Source organism: Sebastes fasciatus, chromosome 15, assembly GCF_043250625.1.
Source record: "Sebastes fasciatus isolate fSebFas1 chromosome 15, fSebFas1.pri, whole genome shotgun sequence".
NCBI lineage: Eukaryota > Metazoa > Chordata > Actinopteri > Perciformes > Sebastidae > Sebastes > Sebastes fasciatus.
The window spans coordinates 8,348,726-8,373,646 of record NC_133809.1 but is presented as its reverse complement, the minus strand read 5'-3'; the positions used below and the strand labels follow the sequence as shown (position 1 = coordinate 8,373,646).

At 40.1% G+C, this 24,921-nt stretch overlaps 2 protein-coding genes and 1 long non-coding RNA gene across 13 annotated transcripts in view; 2 read left to right on the top strand and 1 right to left on the bottom strand.

Moving 5' to 3' along the window:
• The window catches only part of dtnbb (dystrobrevin, beta b), a 38,662-nt gene extending 25,219 nt beyond the window's left edge, over nucleotides 1-13,443 (top strand). For 3 of the 6 annotated variants that reach the window (XM_074661438.1, XM_074661437.1, XM_074661441.1), the window contains 8 exons: nucleotides 1,771-1,859; nucleotides 3,177-3,290; nucleotides 5,374-5,470; nucleotides 5,834-5,854; nucleotides 7,409-7,568; nucleotides 8,141-8,230; nucleotides 8,459-8,512; nucleotides 9,523-13,443. In XM_074661438.1, the coding sequence (XP_074517539.1) occupies nucleotides 1,771-1,859; nucleotides 3,177-3,290; nucleotides 5,374-5,470; nucleotides 5,834-5,854; nucleotides 7,409-7,568; nucleotides 8,141-8,230; nucleotides 8,459-8,512; nucleotides 9,523-9,548 (651 nt within the window). In that variant the 3' untranslated portion in view covers nucleotides 9,549-13,443. Of the gene's footprint in view, nucleotides 1-1,770; nucleotides 1,860-3,176; nucleotides 3,291-5,373; nucleotides 5,471-5,833; nucleotides 5,855-7,408; nucleotides 7,569-8,140; nucleotides 8,231-8,458; nucleotides 8,513-8,679; nucleotides 8,704-9,522 lie in introns of all 6 variants that reach the window. The other 3 variants (XM_074661440.1, XM_074661442.1, XM_074661439.1) reach the window with 2 other exon arrangements.
• The window catches only part of LOC141783856 (uncharacterized), a 94,164-nt gene that overhangs the window by 22,139 nt on the left and 47,104 nt on the right, over nucleotides 1-24,921 (bottom strand). The gene's annotated exons all lie outside the window — the stretch shown is intronic.
• The window catches only part of dnmt3ab (DNA (cytosine-5-)-methyltransferase 3 alpha b), a 48,158-nt gene continuing 42,510 nt past the window's right edge, over nucleotides 19,274-24,921 (top strand). For 3 of the 5 annotated variants that reach the window (XM_074661435.1, XM_074661434.1, XM_074661431.1), the window contains exons 1-2: nucleotides 19,285-19,424; nucleotides 20,524-20,730. In XM_074661435.1, coding sequence (XP_074517536.1) covers nucleotides 20,656-20,730 — 75 coding nt within the window. In that variant the 5' untranslated portion in view covers nucleotides 19,285-19,424; nucleotides 20,524-20,655. Of the gene's footprint in view, nucleotides 19,425-20,523; nucleotides 20,731-24,921 lie in introns of all 5 variants that reach the window. The other 2 variants (XM_074661432.1, XM_074661436.1) reach the window with 2 other exon arrangements.

Sequence of the window (24,921 nt, the reverse complement as noted above, 5' to 3'; positions counted from 1 at the left end):
TTGTTAGGGGCTTCATTGTGGCTGGAGAACTTAAATGTATAAGACTACTCGTACTTTAAAGTCAGACTGTTATACTATACGTGCTCTTATCTACCAGCGGTTTTACTTGAAAATAAAAATCATCCGCTGTCAAAATCTTGTTTTGTACTGTAGACACATTTTTGGTGATCATGGTCAGCGCTAAGCACGGTGACAAATACAATACGTTTCCTGTGACTTCTTCACAATAAAAGCTGCCCAGTGTTTCACCAGTTGATGGCTTTTAAAGGGCAGGTCCATTACTATTATTATTATTAATTTTTTTTTAGTTTTTATATCATTCTGTAGCTTCCCAGTGGTGTTCCTTATGTATTCAAATATGAACATTTCCCAAGCCCTAATAAAAACGTTTTCCCACGTGACCTGACGTAGGTTTCTGCATGATGACGCTTCTACATATACAGTATATACTGTATACATCCTTGTATTAAATTAGATGGCAGTCGGCGTGCTCCCAGTTTGGAGAAGCAGACAAGAGTACCGCCACAGAAGCTTAGCAATGTACTGCTGTGTGGACGCCACGTTAATTCGGATCCGAAAGTCACACAATAACAAACAAATTCACCAATCGATGTAGCGGTAGACTCCGGTGTTCTGCAAGATAAAATCACTGTCTGTTTAGTGGCTTTAAAGACAGCGACATAACGGCTTCAGTTCCCCATCGGAAAAGGCTGTCTGACGCTGAGGTAACGCGGTGGAAATATATGTACTAAATATAGAGTATACTTAAACTGATTTCAGGTTGCTAAAATGCGTTTTTCTGTTGCTCCTGTCCACAGCCGCTTCACTTTGCCGTCAGACAGTCGTTATATCACTCTCTTCAAAGCCACCAGACTGCATTCACAAAATAATAATTTTACCTCGCAGAACGTGGGAGTATATAAACAACCCCACTTCAAAAAATTCCAAACTAACCCTTTCAGTTATTTCCAAACTTAGCCCAGTTAACTTTGACTCAGCTAGTGTAGCATTCACATTATTCATAACCTTATTGATTAGCTTAACTTACCTATGTCACTACTTATTGCTAAGGACTGAGAGGGCGTTTCCATTTAAAAAAACAGAAAAGAACGCAGATGGACCCGCCTTTTAATACAAAGCAACAGCTGTAGGAAATACAGTAACTTAATACAGCTCTGATATGATATAAAGAGAGTGAACACTAACAATTAAGATAAATTAGATAAAGTCGTTCTGGATTACCTGCATTTTTACTCTGAATCCCTGACACGTATGTAGTCAATGTGAATCCAGTGTGGGAATGGCAGACTCCGCCACTACCAATAAAAACTATCATATAGAGAGATAATACAGAATGTGAATAGATTATTATCTATTAAAGAATCAACAGTGTGGTTTGATTTCATAAAAATCTTGAGGATTATAACTTTAAAGACCTTGAAAACGATAAATATCCATGCCTAAATAAGCACCATCAGGGTTTTTGATAAAAAGACATAAGGTAGAAGCTTGTCTACATCAACATTTAAAAGTTAACATAAAATGTCCCTGTAGGGTTACTTTGGGTTTATTTGGATTAGTACTTTGCATCCCTTTATATGGAGGGATAAAGGAAAGCGTTGGTGATCCGAAACAGCTCCCTGTTTATGCAGAAACATAATAAGCCTCCAGCAGAGAGTCATTACTGCTCACTGTGGTCAGAAGGTGGCTGTTGGTGTTTGAATTTTGTCTTCCCACCGTTACTAATGCTATGCTAATTTTGTTTTTCAGCAACAATGTCCTCCAACAGATCTGGGTTTCAACTTCGATGCCAATAAGCAACAGAGACAGCTGATTGCAGAGCTGGAGAACAAAAACAGGTACAATTTAAACATCAGTTATTCATTGGAAACAAATCAGTATTGTTTTACTGATCGGTTGGCTGGTTGTGGTCTAAAGTAACTAAGTATTATTAGTTTATTTGACTTAAGTACTATACTTAGAAATATAGTTTTAGGTCCCTGCAATTTACTTGAGTATCGTTTGAGTATTTTGATCCCATTTTATACTTCTTGTCCACTATGTTCTATAATTACTAGTTACTTTGCAGATTCAGATTTTTGCCATTGCGACCGTTGTAGCGGGCCAACTTCCGTATAAACCTATTTGCGGCAAGTCGCGCGCTCACTCATGCTGTCCAAGTAAGAAAGAAAGTAAACCGGCCTTAATAGACGCTGATTTGGTTCTGTGACTACCTCCGCTAACCTGAACAGCCAGATGGTTGGTGTCACAGAACCGTCTGAGAAGCCGTCATTGGAAACTGTTTGGAAAACGGCAGGCACTTTCAAAACAATACTTTTACAGGTGATTGGATGAACCATCTGTCAATCAAACTCTTGCCGAAGCCAGTCAGGAAAAGAGCAAAAACATCTTTTCCATGGAGAAAAGCCTTCAGTGCCGTTCTTTGCTCTTCTTTCAATGAAGAAATACTCTCCAGTTGGGATATAACTAATTTTGTTACAGCTACGCTAACCTCTTCAGGAGCCGCCATTGTTGTTCAGAACGAAGATGTCGCCTCTCCGTTGCCTCTTACACACATAAGCCAGCTGGCAGTAGCTCCTTACAGGACACTGATTGGTCCATGGTCTGGCGAGCCAGACACCAATGCATAACTTGAAGCCTGACAAGATGGAATATGTGATCCCGCAATTCTCACATGATCTCATGCCTCGCCAGCTTAGCAGCGGAGCTACGCACTTAACGCCCCCACTGACGTGTGTTATCACCAAAACTACTAACAACAATCTTTGCAGTAAATTCCCAACTCTTTAAAATGTGCTTATTTCCCAAAATATCGGACAATTCCTTTAACATTTACTCTACCTCAACCAGCTTTACCATTAAAATGCTGCTTACATGTTAATGCATCAAAACAAAGAACCCAATAATACAACATATATATAGTAAAACTCTATGAAAGCAGTCATTCTGCATGAGTAGTACTTTCACTTTTGTTACTGTAAGTACATTTTGCTGATAATACTTCTGTACTTTTAAGTAAAGTTTTGAATGCAGGATTTTTAATTATGACGGAGTATTTTTACATTGTTGTATTACTGCTTTAACCTGAGCAAAGAATCGCAGTATTTCTTCCACCACTGCTGCTGTTTAGTGAACTGATTGATTAACTCATTCAGGGAGATCCTCCAGGAGATCCAGCGGCTGCGGCTGGAGCACGAGCAGGCCTCTCAGCCGACCCCAGAAAAAGCCCAGCAGAACCCCACTCTTCTGACTGAACTACGGCTCCTCAGGTATCCTCCCCGCTAACACCACCACCACACCTCATACCAGAGCATCTTCCTCCCAACAACAGGGAGAAGGAGCCATATATTAAGCAGATCTAGTAATAAAACCACTCCAGGGCTGTTGCATTAATGTAGGCTGGGCTCATTCTTCAAGTAGAAATAATGTCCTGCTAATTCAGGAGGGTGTTTGTGAATTAGCTTCACCGGCAGCAGCGTCGCTATTTGTCATGTTGGCAGGACACCGAGACCCCTTGGGTTCAGTTCTTGGAAGATACTCACCCTGAGAGGACGCGTTACAGCACTTATTGCCCTGAATGACTCCTTGTTTGTCTGGCCTGGCCTGAATAATGAATCAGCGGTCAGTCATAGCAGAACTAGAGATGAATTTGAATTATGCTGTCTCACTCTTTGGCATGTTAGAGGATGGAGGTATGTACAAGAATCTAATTTTAAAACATAAAAACTATAAAATAATTGGTTTATATCACCGGAGGATACATTTATTCCACTTATTATTCCTCCCACTATAATTCAAACATGTCTAAAGACATTTTTCAACTCACTGAGCCTGTTTGTGATTCACGTTTTATACCAAGACATTATCAAGTAGTCATATTTCAGCACAGACTGTTCACTGTGTTTGGAGGCTGGCTGGACGGCTCTGATGTTTCCTTTATTCAGCTCGGAGATACAGAACAGAGCAGAGGTGTTTACAGTCGGCAGCTGTTAGTGAGTCTTTGAGAGGTCGACTCCAAACAGACAGATGATTGCTACGGCTCTTTGAAGGTTTTGCAAAAATGCAGTTAGTCATTGTGAACACCAGAGGGTGATGATAAGCCAGAATCCTCACCTAAAAGACATGGCCAGATATTCAAGTCATGCTGGTCTGCGTGTTTAGAGTGAGTGAAACTGCTGGGATTCGCAGCTTTCTCCTTGCAGATGAGATCAATGATATTCACAATGAATGAATAAATATTTAATTTTACATCTCTCTTGAAGCAGTCAGTGATCCAGGGAAAAATTTTTATTTCATAAAGAGGTCAGGTGCACCAAAGTAAATAAGACTTCTGTTGGTCACAAATAGTTTTGTTGACCAGTAGTGCAGCTACAGTAGGTGCAGCTAACGAGTGTTAAATGTGGGGGGAAGCACATTTTTATGCTCCAATAATGCAGTCCTGCTAAAAAATAAGTGATAGGGTAAAATAAACTCACAATGGGAAAGATGGGCCAGATATGCCTACATGATAATTAAAGGTATTTGTAACAGTGACGTGGTATAAATACTAGAGAAATGCAGTGTAGTGATGTGATGCAAATACCATTGTCGTGTCTGAAATTCCATACTAATATGCTGTTTAGTACGCTACGTGAGATTTTTAGAATGTCCGAAACCTTAGTATGAAACCAATAATACACAAATTGCATACTGTTTCCGGTGAAATATTACAGTATGCAAACGCTGGACACCACGCCGGCATAAATATCCCACAGTGCAATGTGGTGGTGATGACGGACGTTGTCGAACAGCTCTGTAACATCAATAACGCTTAAAATGAACTGTAAGTGTAAGATTTCACTTTGCTAGGCGTAATATAGTTTTTAAATTAATTCAGACTTTGATTCTCACAAACCGTCGCTTTGGTCGCATGAGGTTAGCACGGGTTACCATGGTTACACGTCTCCAATCAGCAAGGGGGCTCTCAGACACATACTCCTGTTTATTTGCACAAAAGTATGTTGAATGATACACATATTGGGTATGTAGTGCATAGTAAGCGATTTACGACTCTATATACTTTGTGTCTGCAACTGATCCTTGACTTATTGGACCCTAAAGCAAATCTGAACCTCCTCACACACATCTGTACAGGTATCTGGGGTGTATTTGTGAAATAATTTACAGACATGCACCCCCAAACTGCTCACAAAAAAGGAAATTGATTCCCCAAAAATCTCAAGGCATGCTACGTTGTTAAAGTAAAGTATTACGTCTACGTGCGCATTGTGTTTCATTACTGTCAGCTCCAAGTAGCACTTCCTCCCCTGTGTTTTAATGTATCCTCAATCTCTGTCCTTCCTTCTGCTGCAGACACAGGAAGGACGAGCTGGAGAGGCGCATGTCGGCCCTGCAGGAGAGCAGACGGGAGCTGATGGTGCAGCTGGAGGGACTCATGAGGCTGCTAAAGGTAAGACAATCACCTGCTCCTAGATGAATTAGGTGTGATGAAAAGGCCTCTGAATCACTATTAATATCCTACCGTAGGATGATGCATATATACTTTGCCATTGTCCTAAATTATCATTTTACAGGTTTTGTACATTTAGTTTACATGATTCGGTTTTAAAGCTTTGGTGGCATGTTTGATTTAAATGAGATGTTGGCATGTTTGATTCTTTAAAACCGAGACATAGCGGTGATCTTGAGTTATGTCAAATAGCCGTACGGTGCATGCAGAAATCCCTTTCTTCTTCTACTTCTTCTGCTGCTTTAATTCTGTTGCTCTCACTCTTCTTGCTCTCTCTCACTGCTTACCTTTGCTGGCTGATAGGATGAGGAGCAGAAGCAGGCTGTAAGTTGCCCTTAATTCAGTTTGCAAGGCTAAAATACCTGGCTCTAGTCTCAGCACTTAGTTTAATGCTACTATACTCCCCCTCCTTCACACAGATGTAATTGAAGGAAGTTTTTTATTATAGATTTTAAGAAGGCTGTTAGGGAAGATAATAGGATTCCTCTATCTAACTGGGTTACACTGATCTAGTCCTCTCATCCCGGCTACTCCACCACTTCCTTGTTAGCACCATCGGGGAGCTAAAACTACAGACTGTGACATCTTTAAAACCAGGTTTTCCCAGGTCCTTGGTCCAAACAAGTTGAAAGAACTGTGTTTTTCGTTAGCCCGAATGTCAGGGACCTGTTTCTTTCATCGGCACTAACAACCTCCCTTCTAATGTGACTGCAGTCTGGCCGGCCATCTGCTGTCTGGCTGCGAGCCATCGACCTGGGCCTGCACCAGTCCCAGAGACACACAGTGATCCTTTCTCTGAGAGATACATCTCTGGTCTCAGCACAGGCCCAGCCGTTCACCCACACATGCTTCTCGTTACCCCCTCGATGCAGTAAAGGTGCACTATAGACCCACAGGGTATAGTCAGCCAGTATAGGGTTTCCTCAAGGTTTTCTTGCCTTTAAACCATTGTTTTTGTTTGTTCTCCCTACGCGGATTAAGTTCTTTTGGTCACATCTGTGTCTCTACTTGTTTTAATCAAAGTCACCTTTAGAAGCAAAAAGGTCACCTCTTCTCAAAGCTGCAAGCTGTGATTGCAATACGGCGTCTTCCATTGAAATGCGGTTGTTCCGGAGTTGGCTTTGTTGATGTGGAGATTAATCAAAAGCCCAGATTTACTAAAAGCTTGCAGATGGAAGACTGTCCAGTATGTCGTGAAAATAACCAAATATGCCATGCTATCTGCTCACTATGCACCAGCAAAAACATGCCCGATAACATTCCTCAGCTCGTCTTTTTTGCACCTGTCAAGGTCAAAAAAATAATGTGTATATCTCATTCTTTTGGTGATATAGAATATACTTTCTGACGCAACTCATACTCATGTTTCAAGACCAACTTCCCCAAATTATTGTGAGACTTTTTAGTCTCACAATAATAAGTCATTGAAATAGGCATATTGTCCTTACGTATTACGGGATGACTAAACTTGGGTTTAAAAGAATATTTGGACATTTTGGGAAATATGATTTCTTGCCGAGAGAGACCACTCTCATGTCTGTACGGTAAATATAAAGCCAGTCGGTTAGCATAGCTTAGCATAAAGACTGGAAACGGGGGGAAACAGCTAGCCTGGGTCTGTCCAAAGGTAACAAAATCTGCATACCAGTACCTAAGCTCACTGATTTTAATGTTATATCTCTTTGTTTAATCTGTACAAAAACAGGAGTGTAAAAACAACAAAATGTGGTCATGTGGTCTTACGCTCGGCAAGAAAGCAAATAAGGGTATTTCCCGAAATGCCGATCTATCACATACAGTGCAGTGAAATGGCAAATTCTAAAGGTCACATATTTTGCTGATGACACTATCAATATCACGGGTGTTTTTATGTTGCAGTCCCAGTCTGGAGGCTCCCCTCATTCCTCCCCCAGTCACGGTGCGGGCTGCTCCATGCCCATGCCCATACGCTCCACCTCGGCTGGTTCCACCCCAACTCACACACCACAGGACTGCCAGGCAGGCGTGGGAGGGGACGTACTTGAGGCCTTTGCTCAGGGTGAGTGTGCATCCAAAACAACAACTTGATCTCATGGGAAGGTGTATAAATAGCACAACATTACAAAGACATTCCGCGTGTCATGAGAACGCATTTGTATGCCTCTTTTCACGTGTTTTTTCGCCATGAATCAAACTACAGTAACGACCACAAAACCACTCAGTTAAGTGTAGGAAAACATGATGGTTAGGCTTAAAATAAGCGTGTAAACTAAGTAAAATATGTACGGAAACAACGTAACAGAAGTACGGAAAACACATCACAAACGTAGATAAAAAAACATGTCACAAAAGTCACTAAAAAAATGTTACAAACGTCATTTAAAAGCACGTCACTAACGGAAATAGCTCAACAACACCCTTTGGGACATGAACACCGGTCTCCTGAGAGTCCTGTGTTGTTTGTTTGACTTTTTTTTATCCAAACCTTCAAATACTATTTCCCATGATATTGCAGTGATTCTACCACCAGGATATGAACTTCAGCTGCCTTTGCCTATTTACACTTTCACATGATTACAAAGACTAGAAACTGCATGTGTTTTTGATTTGAAAATGTCTCTGTTTTTCTAGGTGTACCTAGAAATCTTCGGAATGATCTATTAGTTGCTGCTGACTCAATCACAAACACCATGTCGTCACTGGTGAAAGAGCTCCACTCAGGTTAGTCTACACTACATGTATCATGGTATGAGTCTAGTTTTATCATCTGGATCATGTTCCATTCAAGATGGTTTCGTTTCATGGAATTTAACATTACTGACTGAGATACCTTTCTCTGCATATTTGTCATCTCACACCTGCTTCTGATATGTTTCCCTCTATATATTTCTAAGTTATTCCGTTGTGACCAAAAACACTGTCACTAAAATCTCCGGGTTTTTTTTTAAGTTGATGACGCAGTAGTGGAAGAGGAGACCAACATGAGGAACGGTGGGGACAGAGGTAAGTCTAAATACATGCTAATAGTTTCCTACTTTAATCTCTCTGAGCCAGTCATACTATTTAGTCATACTATTTAGAGAGTATGCCACTCAAAAACAGAATTATTTGTGTTGATCATAAAGATTGGCAAAAAAATAAACATGCAGTATTTCCTTCCTTCTTTTCAGCTGAAGCAGAATGAACAACAAAAAGTAGGAATTATATTAATATTATATGCATTATATTATATGTATTGCATATATAACGTAGCGCAGAAGCCGTGGTTGTAATAACTTGATTTCATTCTTGAGAGCATGAGTTACTTCTACTGTTATTTTGAGATATGACAATTGCTTTCTCGTGATATTGGGTGACTTATCGAGCTGTTGATTCCCAAGATACAACAACAGCAGGTTGTTTTCTCTCGTTAATATAATTACCTTGTTTTCAAAAGTAAATTAAAGGCAATTTTAATGTGTTAATTATCCCATCGCCTCAAAAAAACATACCGTTATGTCGATATATTGAGATAATTAACCCGTCATCACGAGAAAACAACCTGCTGTTGTTGTATCTTGACAAACAACAGCTTGTTTTCTCAAGATAACAAGATAATTAACCCACCATCATGAGAAAATGACTCTGACATCCTGAGATAAGGGGATAATTAACTCAGGATCTCAAGATTGATGGGATGAAATAAAATTATTGCAATCACGGCCGTTCTTGGCTTCCGTACATAATAATTTTATAGGAACAAGTTGCCTGAAGTACATTTTTTTGGACGAAAAGTAGTGGGTGCTAATTATGACAGCACTTGTTGGATTGGAAGAGTTGGCTGCACCTTTATCAGCCAATAAAATACTTGTTTGGCTCTTTATAATGAGCGTCTGCTACAACCCGCCATCCAAAGAAGTAAAGCACGATGGCACATTGCCACACAGTCATTTCTACTTTTTGTTTTTACAAATTAATTCAGACTTTGCAGGCTGTCAGCAGCACTAAATTGTATCTCCTGCTTGTGTATCCAGGCACATTGAGAGTACAGAAGCACTGAGGACAACACCATTCCACCCTGTAAGGACATACAGTCATCAACTGGGAAGAATCAGTAACAACAACAACAACAACCCCTGGCATTAGCACGTAGAGTAATGCATGCTGTAATCTAACAGGATTTCACTATGTGAAAAAAACGTCTCTTCACACCTTGCAGGTAGCAAGATGTGTCTAATTAGCGAGTGTGTATGTTGTCCTGTAAACAAAACCTGCTGTAATTAATTAATGATTTCCCTCATGACTGCTAAGGAATGGCTTGCTGTGCTTTCTCCCCCAACTGTTCCATTGCAGCAGTTCATTCTGTATATAAAATACTGTAAACACAAAGGGGGACGCCCCGACATGAAGGTGACAACATGTTCCCTGTTATTGCTTTTGTATAATTAGTATTTGTTTTGTTTTTGTTTTGTTTTTTTATCATTTTTGCATGAAGTTGCACTCATGTCTGGATTTAGGTACTGTACCATGCTATGCCAGCTCTCTGTGGGTTTATGATGACAGCTGGGGCGTCAGAAGTGTCTTGCCTCAGAATTCACGCTGAGTGTGTTAACTTTCACGAACATATTCTGGAGTTTGTTATTTAAAAAAAAAAAAAGTTTAAAGTTTGTAAAAGCAGAATTCTGGATATGCTCCAGTTTCAATTCATAATAGTTTGACATTTTGGGAAATACACTTACTCGCCTGATGGCTGAGAGTTGGATGAGATCGATACCATTCACTTTCTGGAGCCAGAAAAGGGTTATGTTAGCTCAGCATAAAGACTGGAAACGGGGGAAACAGCTAGCCTGGCTCTGCCAAAATGTAAAAAAAGTGACTTCTTTGAGCCTTGCCGTCACCGTCAGGGTGCCAGATAACCAGCAGAGACTCCAGGAATTCACTGAGCTGGGCTTGTTTGATTTCTTACCAAGAGCTAGATGATATCTGTAAATAAATATGATGAAGAATATGAAGCTTCCACCAGCAGCCATATATCGTAGCTTAGCATAAAGACTGGAAACGGGGAAAACAGCCAGCTTTGCTCTGACCAGAGGTAACAAAATCCACCTACCTCCACCTCTAAAGCTCACTAAATAAAGGTGCAGTGTGTAGGATTTGGCGACATCTAGCGGTGGTGTTGCAGATTGCAACCAAGTGAAACTTCTCCCATATGCCAAGTGTGTAGGAGAACTACGGTGGCTGACGCAATAATGCAAATAGCCTTATCTAGAGCCAGTGTTTGGTTTGTCCGTTCTGCCAATAGAGCCCACTTATTGCTACACACTGTTCCTTTAACGTTTTATATCTGGTTTGTTTAATCTGTACAAAAACCAAAGTGTAAAAACAACAAGTTGTACTTTTACAGGATGTTAAATACTGGACTATTTCTTGACTTGAGTCTTGTCGTTAAAGTGCGGTTGACAGGCAAAACCACAACTTGTTATTTTTACGCTTTGTTTTTAGACAGATTAAACAAATGAGATATAGCCAGGCTAGCTCTTTCTCCGTTTCCAGTCTTTATGCTAAGCTAAGCTAATCGGCTGATGGCTGCAGTTTCATATTTACTCCCAGACATAAGAGTGGTATTGATGTTCTCATCTAACTCTTGACAGTAAATACACTTTCTCACAAAATGTTGAACTATTCCCTCAATCATTAAAGAAATGAGTTGCAGCTATCGTCAGGAGACACTTGTGTTTCCATGATAATACTCTTTCTATGAATGTGTGCAGGGATATCTGTTATTACAGTATGAAGACACACATTAACAAGTTATTCTCATTCAGACCTTAACCAGGAATAATAGCTGGTATCCAGAATACAGTGTGCATGTAAACACACTCACTGAATCACGTACTGTACTGCTGCTACTGCGCTCTCAGTGAGCCACCCTTACAAACAAGAGGGCTGTACGATTAAAACTAAAAAAAAAACGAGGGGCTACTGTACTACAAACACAACAATGAGCCGAGTCTCGTCGTTTCCTCCTTGTGAAAACTTCACTGAACACACCTGACTAGCTGGCAGCTTAAGTATTTATTGTTTCAAGTGTAGGGAAGCACCTCAGGATGTTTAAATAGTAATGAATTAGGCACTGAGTTTTAGTTAGACAATGAACACTTGTACAGTATGTGAGGATGTAAGGTCGTAGGAAGCAAGTGCTTTGATAGCTTTATTAAGTTAATAAAGGAATATTGAAAATGTTTATGTGCAATGAAAGTAGGTGCTCAGGGACTGCTAGTTAAAACATGGTGGTAATGTCCTTTAACTGATAGACGTTATTGACCACAGACTGAGAGGTTAAAGATCAACGATGATTAAAAAAGGAGGGTTTCATTCTAAAATACACCCCCGCTGTTATTCACAGATAAAAGTTGTGATCCCTGTTGTAAGGTTTAGTTGTCCTAAAGTAGTTCAGTTTATTCTCATTTCACCAGTCGATTAGTCTCATTTTGGAATGAAACTCTTTAATAAATAACTAGAGGAAAACAACAGCAAGTGATGAAATGCTGGGTAAAGAAAGTGGATCAGTAGAAGGAGAGACGTTTTTCTGAAGTGCTATTTGGTGAAGCATGTTGGATATAGTTTGTCTGTGTGTGAATTTGTGTCTTTCACGGAAAAGCAAAGTGATTACAGAGGTAGCTGTCAACCAGAGAGGATGTTCATTCACATCTTTACATTTTTGTCTTCTGGTTCAATGTTTTTTGTCCTTCAGGGTTGCCATTCATCTCAGAAAAATGAGCAATGTTTGGTTTTTAGTCAATGTGATAAAGATCTGGGAGCAGTTTTAGAGCGATAAGCTCTCAAAGGAAGAAAAAAGCATGATGTTTTTTGTTTTGAGATGTGTACAGTAAGCCTCTCCTATAAGCTAAGTATAAGGTTTCAACAACCTGTTACACTGTGTCAAGAAGAACAAAAAGAGGCTCCTCTGTTATCGACATTTTAAATGTGATGTTTTTCAGTTCTCTGTATGTTATCATTATTGTTTAGTATTAGTGGAGTACAGTCAATGTAATGAGTTTGTCAAAATGGAGAATCACGTGCACACTTATGCCCAAATATAAATTAATACGAAGAAGGTGTAAAAACTGAAGTACCGTCGTTTAAAATTCTGTGATCGCCGCTGTTGAAAGGTTTAGTCTATTCAGTGGAAAAAGTCCAGAAATGATCAAAACTTAAAAAGTTACTGTCTTCCCCGTCATTCTGCATTTGAATTCAAAAACGTTCGTTTTCATTCTTTCAGTTTGTGCCTGTAGCTGTTCTGTAAAGTGCTGTATAAAGTAACCATTCAGCAAATAAGATGATCTATCAGCCTTTATGTCTGTGACTTTGTAGAGATTTTATTTATTTATTTAACGTGTTCTGGGGGAAACTCATGCTCAGCCTTTACATTTGTGCCAAACTGTTTGCAGACATTTGTGTGTGTCATACAAATTACAGGTATATATCAAAGTATATCTGCGTTAGTATGTTGTTGTTGCCCATAGTTTATTCACTTGAATGCCTGGAGATGTTAACGGTTTCCACCGCTGGAAAAAACATTTAATAAAGACAGAACACACATTCCAGATCTCCTGATAGACTCACTGATGTCATTATAGCCAGTGTGGAGGCAATACTGTCAGACACCCCGTCAGAAGAACTCGGGGTAACACCAATAAAACACAGCCGGTCATACCGAGGTGCATCCATTGTGATCCTTTTATTGTTTGCAGAGAGACAATGTGCAAAGAGGACGACCTCGACCGCCGACGCTCCCCTGATGTTATTTATCTATGTCTGTGTTCTGTACGGTTACGCTTCTGGTACACATTTGTTTCTCATGTTGATTTTACAAAACATAGTTTTATGTCACAAAGCCACTGTCTTTTGTAAATAAATCAAATGTGAGATATATTAAAAAGATTTAAAATATGGCTTTGACTGGTCATGTCTATCATTCACTGTGTTAGAGGTACTTATACTTGATATTTTTCTTTTCTTAACTTCTACTTCACTACTTTTCAACAGGAAATATTGCACTTTTGATCTATTACATGACAGCTGGAGTTACTACTTTGCAAATATTGTATTTATATATAATGCATTATCACCTACTAAACTACAGAATTGTGTATAAAATAGTTATAGTGGGCTAGAAAGAGCTGAATTTCTTTGTTGTTTTTGTGCCCAACCTGTCTGTCACAAGCTTCCTCTTTATCAGCTTCTTTTAACCCATTTATGCCGAAAAACTATATTTAGTAGGAAAAATACCACAACATTTGTTCTGATTGGTCTAAAGTCTTAAATTCTGGACATTTTTAGATTACATGAAAAATCACACTTTTATCAATAGTCAAAGTCAGGATTTTTTAAAAATTTTAAAAGAATGCTTTTGTTTTTATCAAACGTTATCTACATGAAATATTTTGTTTACAGTGCATATGTGTGCATATCTTTGATATTCGATACAGATTCAAAATACTTGATTGTGCTCCTTATAGTTTCTGAGATACAGCCATTTTCTTATCATACTATCTCTAGTGTTTGGGCATATGGGACTACGTTTTTTTCCTAAAATATAATGGAGTATATTGCAAAAAACAGTAGAAAAACTCACTTTTCAGCCAAATGGTTTCTACGTTTCTTCAGATTTGTGCTTAGGCAAGCCCAGATAACACTTCCACCAAAGGAAATTCAAAATTTCAGTTGCGGCAACACTTCCTCCCAAGAGATCAGACAAAAAGAAATCCCCTTTCCTGCTTCACCTAGAAACCTAAATCAAAAATTGGCCTTTTTTTCTGTTGCTTCAGGCACTGAGAAAGACAAAAACTATTCAGGTGAGATGAGGTCGAGACACTTTGATCTATCAGCATCCTCCTATCAAACAGAGTTTCCGTCAGCTGGTAGCACACATAGTCCTATCTGTAGGTCATGTGGCATCCTCTTGCTGCTGCTGAGGCTGCTGTCCTCAGATGAACCACTCAGAGCCATTGAAAGAGGAGACGCCGTTGCTTCCAGATCAGTGAACCACATCCGCCTGCTGCACACACATTTCCTCTCTCTATCATCGCCCCTAAAGAGCTCAATCTGCCTCAGAGGGAGCTCTTCAGTGAGCCTTTAACCCTCCTGCATCTGTTACATTCACCTCACTGTGTCTCCGACTAGTGGGCGCGTACGGGATGGATGGATGGATGGATGGATAGGTAAATGGATAGATAGATAGCTCTGTATGGGTTAATAGTCCTTCCTCCCTATACACTTCATAGCTGTTTTGTGCATATATACTAAGCCTGCTTTTTAATTGCACCGTTAGGTTGTGAAGTGTTTGTTGCAGCGGTCGGCTGCTATAGGGTTAATGGAATGAATGTGATAAGAGATTTGATATCTTGTTCTGGCTGCACTCTAGGAAATGAAATGAAGATGTGGAGCTAGATAAAGATCCTGCTCAGAGGATAAAATCTATGAGACTGCAAGAGATGAGCTGCATGCTCTTACATCCGTTCTGATATAGAGATTTAAGCAGAACCGAGAGGATGTAAGGATGGATAAATGGATAGATAGATAGCTCTGATAGATAGGCCTGAGTGGGATAGGCCAATGCTAGGGGCGTCAACCATCCATACAGGCGCCTCAAATGAGGGGAGAACAAATATTCAAAATGTATAACTTTTATTATTTTTTACTAATACTATTTTAATACTATTATTTCAAAATATTACAAAACTAGAATTACCGCATCACGGTTGTATGCCTCCGCCAACCAGTCTGTCCGAAATGTCGACACTTCATCATTTTATGTTATTAGACATTTGTGTGAAAATGTCATAATTAGCATAGGAATTCTTGAGTTATGGCCAAAAATGTGTTTTGTGAGGTCACATTGACCTTGACCTTTGACCACCAAAATGTAATCAGTTCATCCTTGAGTCCAGGGGGACGTTTTAACGGGACGGGATTTAAGGCCAAATAAATGATTAGCCCAGTGCACCCAGGAATGTAACTGGTTTGATTATCTACTTCAGAAGGTCCAGTACTGTTTGTTGAGCATGTTTGTTACTAAGAAATGTGTAAAATGCTTTAATATACTTAAAAGGCACATGACATTTTTTACATTTTCCTATTAGTACAGTGTCATTATGTTGTTACACAGGAAAATTGTGCAAAAATGGGGATGTTTGCATCCCTCACTTTTATATGGTTTTCAACAGCTGCCATTTTAGTAGTAGTCCCAAACGTCTTCTGTCATCATACCTCTTTCGGAAGCTGTATTGCATTTTTATAAACCGATAACAATACTCAAGAAACTAGCAGTAAATGGAGCTAAGTTGAATTTGACTCAAATACTGTAACACGATTAAAGACATGAATTGTGTCGTCATGCATGGTCCTTATTAGTTTCTGTTATGCAAATGAAAAAATCAGGTTAAACTTTAACCAAACTGCCACAGTTTTTACACTCAAAAGACACAAGAATGTCCTGCTAGACTGACAGTAACTCCATTGTTTTGGATTTGGCTATCATGTTTGCTTGATGAGCAGCAGCATCTTGTACTTTACATTTTGTTTTACTTTTTAATATATTTTTGAATGATAGCATCAAAGGCACTCTGTTTCTTTACTGTTCCTCAATTAATCCGATTTATCAAACACAGCAGACATTTTTACTTATCATAGCAAGGAAAGCACAGGTGTTACTAATAACATTAATGATGGTTCCGTTCCAGCAATTCATGCAATGCAATGCAGCAATAAACAACGTTATTATTAGTTACACCTGTAAGTCAGAATGTCTGCTGTGAAAGCGGTCAATTCAAGCCGAGACAGGATAAGAAGACAATGTATTTTATCCCTGAACAGAATCTCATGTGTCACAGCAGCCAAAGAGTACACAGAACAACAGAGAAATATATGAAAAATAAACTAATTTGACTGACAAAAATATGTCAAAATGTATAAATGTAACCGTTACATAGATAGGAAACAATGTGGTGTAATAGTTGAGGTTTGTGCAATGGAATTTGCAGAGTATGCAAATGCAACCACATATACATAAAACACTTTACCACACTGTACTGCATGTATTCGAACATCTGAGCCTACACAAAAGTAAATAAACGGAGTACTTACACAGTAAGCTTGTACTGTAGTGTGAGTATGTGTAGAAGAAGAGACATTACATTCAAGTGTCAAGAAGTAAATATGCAATGTAGTATTATGAGAACAATAACTGCAGGAAGCACATGTTTCGCTTCACTAGGCCTCAAAGCTGGCCTGAGGCAGCAGCTAATTACATGGCTGCTTAGGGCCCCACAGCCACCAGGGGGCCCATAAACGCAGCAAATTAAAAATGGGGAAGTCTCCTCAGGTTCCTGTGTTCATTTTGTCAACATTTACATAAAATTACTTTGTGTGTGTTGTACTTGTATATTTTATGCAGAGATTAAAGCTGCACTAAACACATTTATTTGCCTTTCAGTTATTGTAATTGTAATTAATTGTATATTAATTAATACATTTGCACCACGCAAAGATCATTTTGAAACATAAAAGTTACCTATAGTTTTAATGTACACCACATTTCAAATGACACTGGTGATATATTTAAATGTAATATGACAATATCATGGCAGCTCCCCCTTATATTTTCACATAGGTGACATGGACTGTTGTGTTGCCATGAAGAGGGGGTCAAACACATATTCCCTATAGTCCCATGCTCCAAACAGGCCGGGGCTGGCGGTGCTTGGCCTCTACATTGGCACCTTAGCAATAAAATCGACATACACCAAATCTCTAAGGGGAAGTGGTGAATATAAGAAAAGGTTCTTGGGTTTATTTCAGCCCTGGGGTCACATTAGAGGGACCAGAGTTGTACTTGGGGGGGCTACTGGGTAACTGGAACGTCTCTCATGTATAACATGAGTTTAAACATTAAGCGTGGAAGTGCTTCAATTGGGCACTAATGTTTAAACCTAAAAATGTTGAGGCATACCTGTGGCCTAGTGCAGTATATCCTTTTTTTCTGGTGACCCACTTTTTTAAAAATGACAAACCATCATGACCCAGTTCCCAACAGGCCTTATTTATAAATTGTGAGAAGAGTTCCTGACTATTTTACTGCCATTTCTGCATCACCTCATATCATCTTGGATAGCTAAACCAGCCATTTCGAAGAGATATACGTTAAAAATCTCAACTTTGCTTTATGCATGTGTTTTTGGAACCATATACACGTGTTACATACTTTATAAATGAGACCAAATAAATGCATTTAGGTGGAGTTAACAGGCTCTCGTTTTTTCTTCTCATCAGTAAAACAAACAGTGTACACTAGCCTTACATATTAGATTATAACTACGCTATAATTATCAGAACAATACAAACATTCAGGCTCCATCATGTGGCTCGAAGGTATATTGCAGATATAGATATTAAATAAAAGGCTAAGGAAGAAATTCCAATTTATTTGGCGACCCTAATAAAATCTCCATCCCACTCTTTGGAAATGACTGGCCTAGTGGCCTAAAGCCAGGGACGCATCAACCCAACATCAGAGAACTAGCGTCGATGAAGGCCGCCTGTTGCGTCGCCACATGTTGCCTTCGTTTTGGCTGACAAGTTGCACCCAGACACACTGCCGTCGCTACAGCATCGCTCAAAACAGTGAGGGGACACACGTCAGCTAAAACCACAATATCACTCTATATTTCACCTGCTTGGCAGTAATGTTAACTGATCAGATGAAGGTCTCTCCATGAATCACTGCTGATCCTAGTGTTGGCTTTTCCTGCGTCAGCCTCCCGACCGCGGCTGGAGGGAACAGGGGAGACACCGGAGTTTTGGCCGGAGACGACAATGTTTCTCGCTGCGGAGCCCCGTCACTTCACAAGACACGGGAAACCTCTGCTGGTCTGGAGGAGCTGCAGCATTTAATTCTGCACAAGCGTCCACTTTACATTTACTACATATTCTCAGAGCTAAACTAACTCTTCTGCAGTGTGTAGTGTGCGCGCATGCATATGAGGTGGAGCGAGCTGAGTGAAGGCAGGCAAGCAGAGGAGCAGAGTACAGCAGAGACTCCGGCCCTTGAGACCAATGCTACGGTCTCCCCCGCGTCCTCTGACCGCGGCCAACACTGTTTTGCGAGACGGGCTTCACTAGATAGAACTTTGGTGCTTCTGTGTAGTTTGTGTTGGAGTCTTGTCTGAACAGCGTAGCCACACGCGAGCGCGCATGGGACACCAACCGGATTGATTTATACGTGTAAGAAGTTACTAACAGTCCCTTTAAGGATTTGGGGGGCCCATAATATATCCTCCTGGGAACCGAGTAAAATTTCCAATTACTTTTTTTGTGTGATTTCCTTCCTATTTAGTGTTAAAAGAAAATCTTACAATTTAGGCTTCATAAACTTTATTTTTTATTTTACAGCATGTCCACTGTAGTGGACCACAGGACCATTTCAGTGTGAAAAGACTATGGCTGTAGAGTGATATTAAACCAAGAATACACTTCAACTTGATTAAAAAAACACATGCCATATCACTGGAAAGCCCATGATGTCCTCTTTACAATACACCAGGGGTTGATAGAGTAAGTTAAAAGAGTAAAAGGATATGCATGTGGACAAAATGTCCACTACAGAGGACACATGTCAATGGGCTGGGTCTCAGGAGGATATATTAGTCTCTCAGACCTTCTTCACCTCCTCCCCTCTGCACACTGTGGTGAACCGGCAGTCTCTAGGACCCGGTGGCAGCCGGCAGACAGTCTGCAGGCCCCTGCAGAGAGAGCGGTGCATCTGGAGGAGAGCTGGCCGGCTGGAGGAGGTGGAGGACGGGGAGAGAAGAGGAAGGAGGCTCCGGGAGCAAAGCGAGAGACAAAAAGGGTCAGGCCTGGGACTTGGGAAAATCGGGTAACGAAACACACAGCAGCGATTCACGCATTTAAATCCGTTTAACCCGGCACTGCTATAACCGTGCAGGAAGGGTAACCTTCATGTGCACAAAAAAAACGTGAGACTGAGAGCGGAAGGCGCTCGATGGAAATGGGGAAATAGCTTTAAATGTTGCATTTTTGCAGATGTGCTGATTAGACATCGCGATGTGCATTTGAACTTGAGCGAATTTACAGTACGGATCCGCGGCTCCTGCAAACACTGGCCTCATTAGAATAAAAATAATAAATAAAATATAACGGGGATTTATATAGTTGTGGCCTGTAAAAAGAGCCACAATCCCCTGGGTCATATTGCAGACTTCACTCTGCTGTAAAGACGTCTATAACTTTGCAATCGGAACGCATAGACAGAATGATAAATGCATGTGAGCGTGTTGGCCTGCTTGTGCGTGGATGTGCGTGGAAATGCGGTGGTGACATTAAACGCCTGCATGTGTGGCCCTATAATAAATTATTTTTTAAAAAGATAAAACGTTCTGGTTGTTGCTTGCAATTAATCTATTCAGCCTGTTAGACATTTTAGATTAATCACAACCGGCTGTCATCAATCTTGACTTCACCCCTAAGAGGAAATTAAACCCATCCTAGTTTATATGAATATACATATAGAGGCTTTTTTATGCACATTTCCACGAGTGCAACTGTGGCTCTGCTGTGTGCACATGGCTGAGAGTAACTTTAACTTTTAAAATTAAATATTATTAATTAAAAAAAACACTATAATAATACTGGATATATTTTTGCAGCGTTATTCAGATTATGGGGCGCACATCAGCAGCCATTTAATGTCGACTACCCATGTGGTGTAAAAAGGCCCTATAGGCGATAGTAGCTATACAGTATCCTATAGAAGCCTGAGAGCTTCCTATACACATGACGTGCACTCAACAAAAGGAAAGCTGATGCCCACATAGGAGGCTGTTTATGACAGAAAAATACAAATTTAGTGGTTTGAGGAAATGTGCACAAAATGTGCTGCATCATGAAAGTGAGTGAGAGCATCCCACTAATGCTATAAACTAATGTACAAGTTGTCCCTTTTCTTTATCTTGCAGGAGAGCGGAGAGAAGAGGGATCATCTCTCATTTCTTTTTTTGTTGTTCCTTTGAGTTTATTTTCACCTCATCACCTACATCATCGCCCCATTATCACCCCCATAAGTCCCCCCCCATATAAGCCTCTCGACGATGCCGTCCAACACTGTCACCAACACCACTGCACTGAAAAGCTCAGACTACGGTGATTCACCTGGAAACAGAATGGTAAGAGAGAAACACGTGTGAAATGTATATTAAAGTGTGCCTCGGGTATCTCACGTCAGGTATTTATGAGAGTCCTCTGAAGCTTGGCGTGTTGCTGAATGACTCGGGATTTCTCAACTTTATAGCTAGTGGGGTCAAAGAGTTCACTCGGTCATGTTTTGGCTTTTTGAATGACTTGAGCTAAGCTGATGATTAATATTAGATTTGAGTGTGCATCATTGTAAAATGCAATTTTTTTTGAAAGCCCTCAAACTCACCAGATTTAAAAGGAGATTAGTTTTATGCAGCAATGCTGTGGTAGAGTGTGTCTTTTGTTTTTCCTAAAAAAAAAAAAAAAGTATATGCATGCATGAGTGTGTGTGTTAGTGTTATTACCTTGATGTTACATTGATGGTGGTTTGTACAGTCATTTCAGGTCAAAGCCCATTAAAGCCTTTCCCAATTTTATGAATGGATTTAATCATTCAACTCACTGTCAAGCTAATGCCGTATTGATCTGTGCAATCTAAAGACTAACTGGAGTCGCATCAATTCCTCCCGTTTATCGAAGACATAGTCCGATTTCTACTGAAGAATCCAACAGCATGTGTAGTGCCGTGTCACCTTTCATGATGGAGACAGACTCATTATTGCAGTCAGTCTGTGCGTAACTGCAGCATCACTGGTGCTCCACGGAGGCAGCGATGGCAGCATCACTGAGGAGGCTGTGGCGAGATGCAGCTGTATTATGTGACATTCGCTGTTGTAATGGTGGTTGGTGACGTGGGCGTTGGCTGGTGTAGGTTGAGCTGGAGCTGGAATGGCTCTACCGCTTTTCTTTTTTTTTTTACTGGGGGGGGGATCTGTCCTCTTCCTCTACGTTCCCATTACACAGTACTGCCCTTAGTCCTGTTGCCTGGCAACAGACATTGCCTTAAATAACTGGCTACCCAGACGGAAATAGTGCAGGGATATTGACAATGAGTAGGGTTCACTCGAGGCAACAACAAATCATATTTCAGGCTTTTCTGTTGTTGTTTTTTCAGAAAATATTAGGGTGAAGCTGTGTGTGAAAATGGCGTGTTATTTCCACTCTGAGCTCTCGGGTTGGGAATTGGATGAACGGCGGCGTGGTGCATGTAGGCTGCTCCTGCAGAGATAGCCAAGCACCACTGAATTGTGTCATCCATGTAAGTGGTTCCCAAATGAGCCTGCACACCAGGCTGCATTCAAAACGTGCTATTATCTATGCAAATTCTGCCGCCCTGTAAGGAAAAAAACCAAAGCACCAGGCTCTCTATTAGTAATCACACAATGAACCGGCACCATCTGCAAAACACATGCTCTCACAAAAAGCATCGATATCTACATTTGAAACAACCTTTTAAAGGCTCGGCGGTAACCTCAGCATATTTATCCAGAAATTCACTGATGAATATTTTATGATGGCTTTTCCAGCATTATTTATCAATTATAACCCTCTGCCCATTAATCACAGCATCAGTTACTCTGATCACATCTATCTCTTTATGCAAATCAGTCTATCACCCTGAGACACTAATGGTTGATGGATTTATTCCATTTTAGCAGCAACAACTCTCAGGACGTAACACGGCCTGACCTTTGAAATTCCTGCCTGCCTGTGTTTATTGAAGTCCTCCATCTTTTAAATTATTTAAGAAGTAGAGTCTATAAGAGTCAGTGCGAGCTCGAGTCCAGTTTTAAAGCATATTTTATTGGTATTTTTGCCTCCACTGGACAGTTGATGGAAAAAAGAGCAGAAAGAGAAGGTGATGAGATGTTACAAAGGTCCCTGGTGGTGTTATAACGTATACTGTGACCCGTCAGATTGTGTGACCTGAGCAGGTATTTTTGCCATGTCAAAAGCTTTATTTTTCGTCGCTGTTAGTTGTGTCGTCTCTAGTTAGTTAGGTAGTTATGTTATTTATTATGTCATACACATACAAGTGCCAAATCCACATGGACTGTGGTAGATTTACAGTATATGACTTCTTGCATGTAACATTACATTGCAAACAAGGAGCTTCTTGTCTTCTTTCCCAAATGCTACAGTATTTAGATATTTTAGGTTACATATTTTGATAGCAGTTACAGATGCTAAACTCATAATATTTAGATAGAGTGACACATTTTGATAGCAGTGATATGTTACTCCAACCTGTCGAATGAGGCGTGTGAATGACATGATTATGCACAAGGCAAAAGTGCGTTCTGCCGTTCTTGCTTTAGGTGTGTCATTTGTACGCCACATAGTCGGACTACAGCACACTGGATTTTCAACCAGGAGACTGGTGATCGAGATCAGTGTGTTGTTTTGTAAGTTACGTTAGTGACGTGTTTTCCATACTGACATTACGTTGTTTCTGTACGTATTTAACTTCCTTATTTTAAGGCCAACCAAGTGGTTTAGTTGCCTAATTCTAAGTGAGTGTTTTTTTTACCCCCTGCTGGTAGGATACTGCAACTATATACACGTGTGTAATATTCACACCTCGGCGAGGCTAAATGTGACATTGACACGCTATCCTGTGCTGGACAGGGGGATCTATTACTCACTTTGCCATGATATCGGGTTGCAATTTTTTTAATCAGTGATTTTTTTATATAGTAGACCCTGTAGCGTCACAGATTCTGACGGATCACATATTTCAGTGCGACACCGTAATCTCACATTTTCCTGAGCAATTTACAGACTTTTCATCCATGCTGGCTTAAAATATGAGGTTCATTCTTGACCTTGGAAAGAGCAACTGGGGAAAAAAAATCTCACCTCAAGCCCCATTTAGTAGCTTTTGATCATATCACATGATCTTCATGAGCAGATGGAGTTTGCCAAAGGCTTAAAATCTAAAATGGACAAGATAAGTCCTTAAAGTGCTCAGAAAAAAAGGCAAAATGAACATCTACAATTCCACGACAACTGTGCAAACTCTATATGCTGCTGCTGATGAAGGAATTATTTGGCCAATGTTTGTCATTTTAGTTTGCTAATTTAATGTTCCGCCTCCGAAGAACGAGAGCCGCTCTGCTAGGCAGAGAGGGATACAGCGGGGGAACAACAACGTGTAGTCGGCATATTTTCAAATCTAACTTGGTGTGATAAGGCTTCATTTAGACCAAACCAGAGTTAGTGATTGTTGGAAAGACTAACCAAGACTGTTTTGGTGAGTTTTATTTGGTTTCAAGTATGAATGAAGTGTGTTTTACGATGCTACGCCGCTAGAACAGCTGATCTCCCAGCACACATACGCGAATATATCAGCAATCGCCAGTTGTTGGGCTGATAATGGCCGGTTGGAAAATTGTAATATATTGTCCAAACCTAATGGATTCATGTCTAAAATACACCAGTGATTGGTCTGTAGCCTGGATAGCACAGTGATTTTGTATCATGATAAGATGCAACATAAAGGCATGACTACACGAAAACGCGAAATACTCGCCAGGAAATATTATATGTCTAAGGCTTTTATTGTGAAAGTTAAGAACGAAAGGAGTGGATCTGGTCTGCGATACCATTGCCGTGGTTGAAAGGAGTAATAAAGTTTGCCGTCCTGGTTCGGACTACGGAGCCTCCATGTTATTGTTTCAAAAATATAGGCACAACTCAACCGGTTCCGTACAACATGATTGGTCTTTATTTGCAGTGCAAATGCTCAGAAAATCTACCTCATTCCGGGGGGAAAATTACATTGCTTTTTCGCCAACTAATATTCAGGAACTGTGCGAAAATACTCACAAAACAACAGTTAGAAAAAATATACTGACGTGCAAATTAATCATACAAAAAAAACATGCCCCCGGTATGTAAAGGCCTTAAGTCTTACACTCAAATGTAGTTATACATTTCAACTTGTTTCCAGATAGTTTTGAGATAATGTTCTAAAGCAGGAAGTGTTGTCACTGTAGTTTGCTTCTTATTGGAGGAATTAAAGGTGTTGCACCTGTTCCTGGTCTCCTCTACTTTTCTTCTGTAATTAAGTCAGTGAATTGTGCTGCTGTATTTAACACCATCCATTATGCAAAGACAAAGTCATCTTATAGTACTCTTCTGTCATGTTATCCCACGCCTAAATGACTGAGGTTATAATAAAAGTACTTAACAAGTCAGCAGAGGGACTCTGCAGCAGAATGCCTTACAGTGCGGAGAGCTCATTTATCTTTGAGGGAATCTCACATTCAACACTGAAG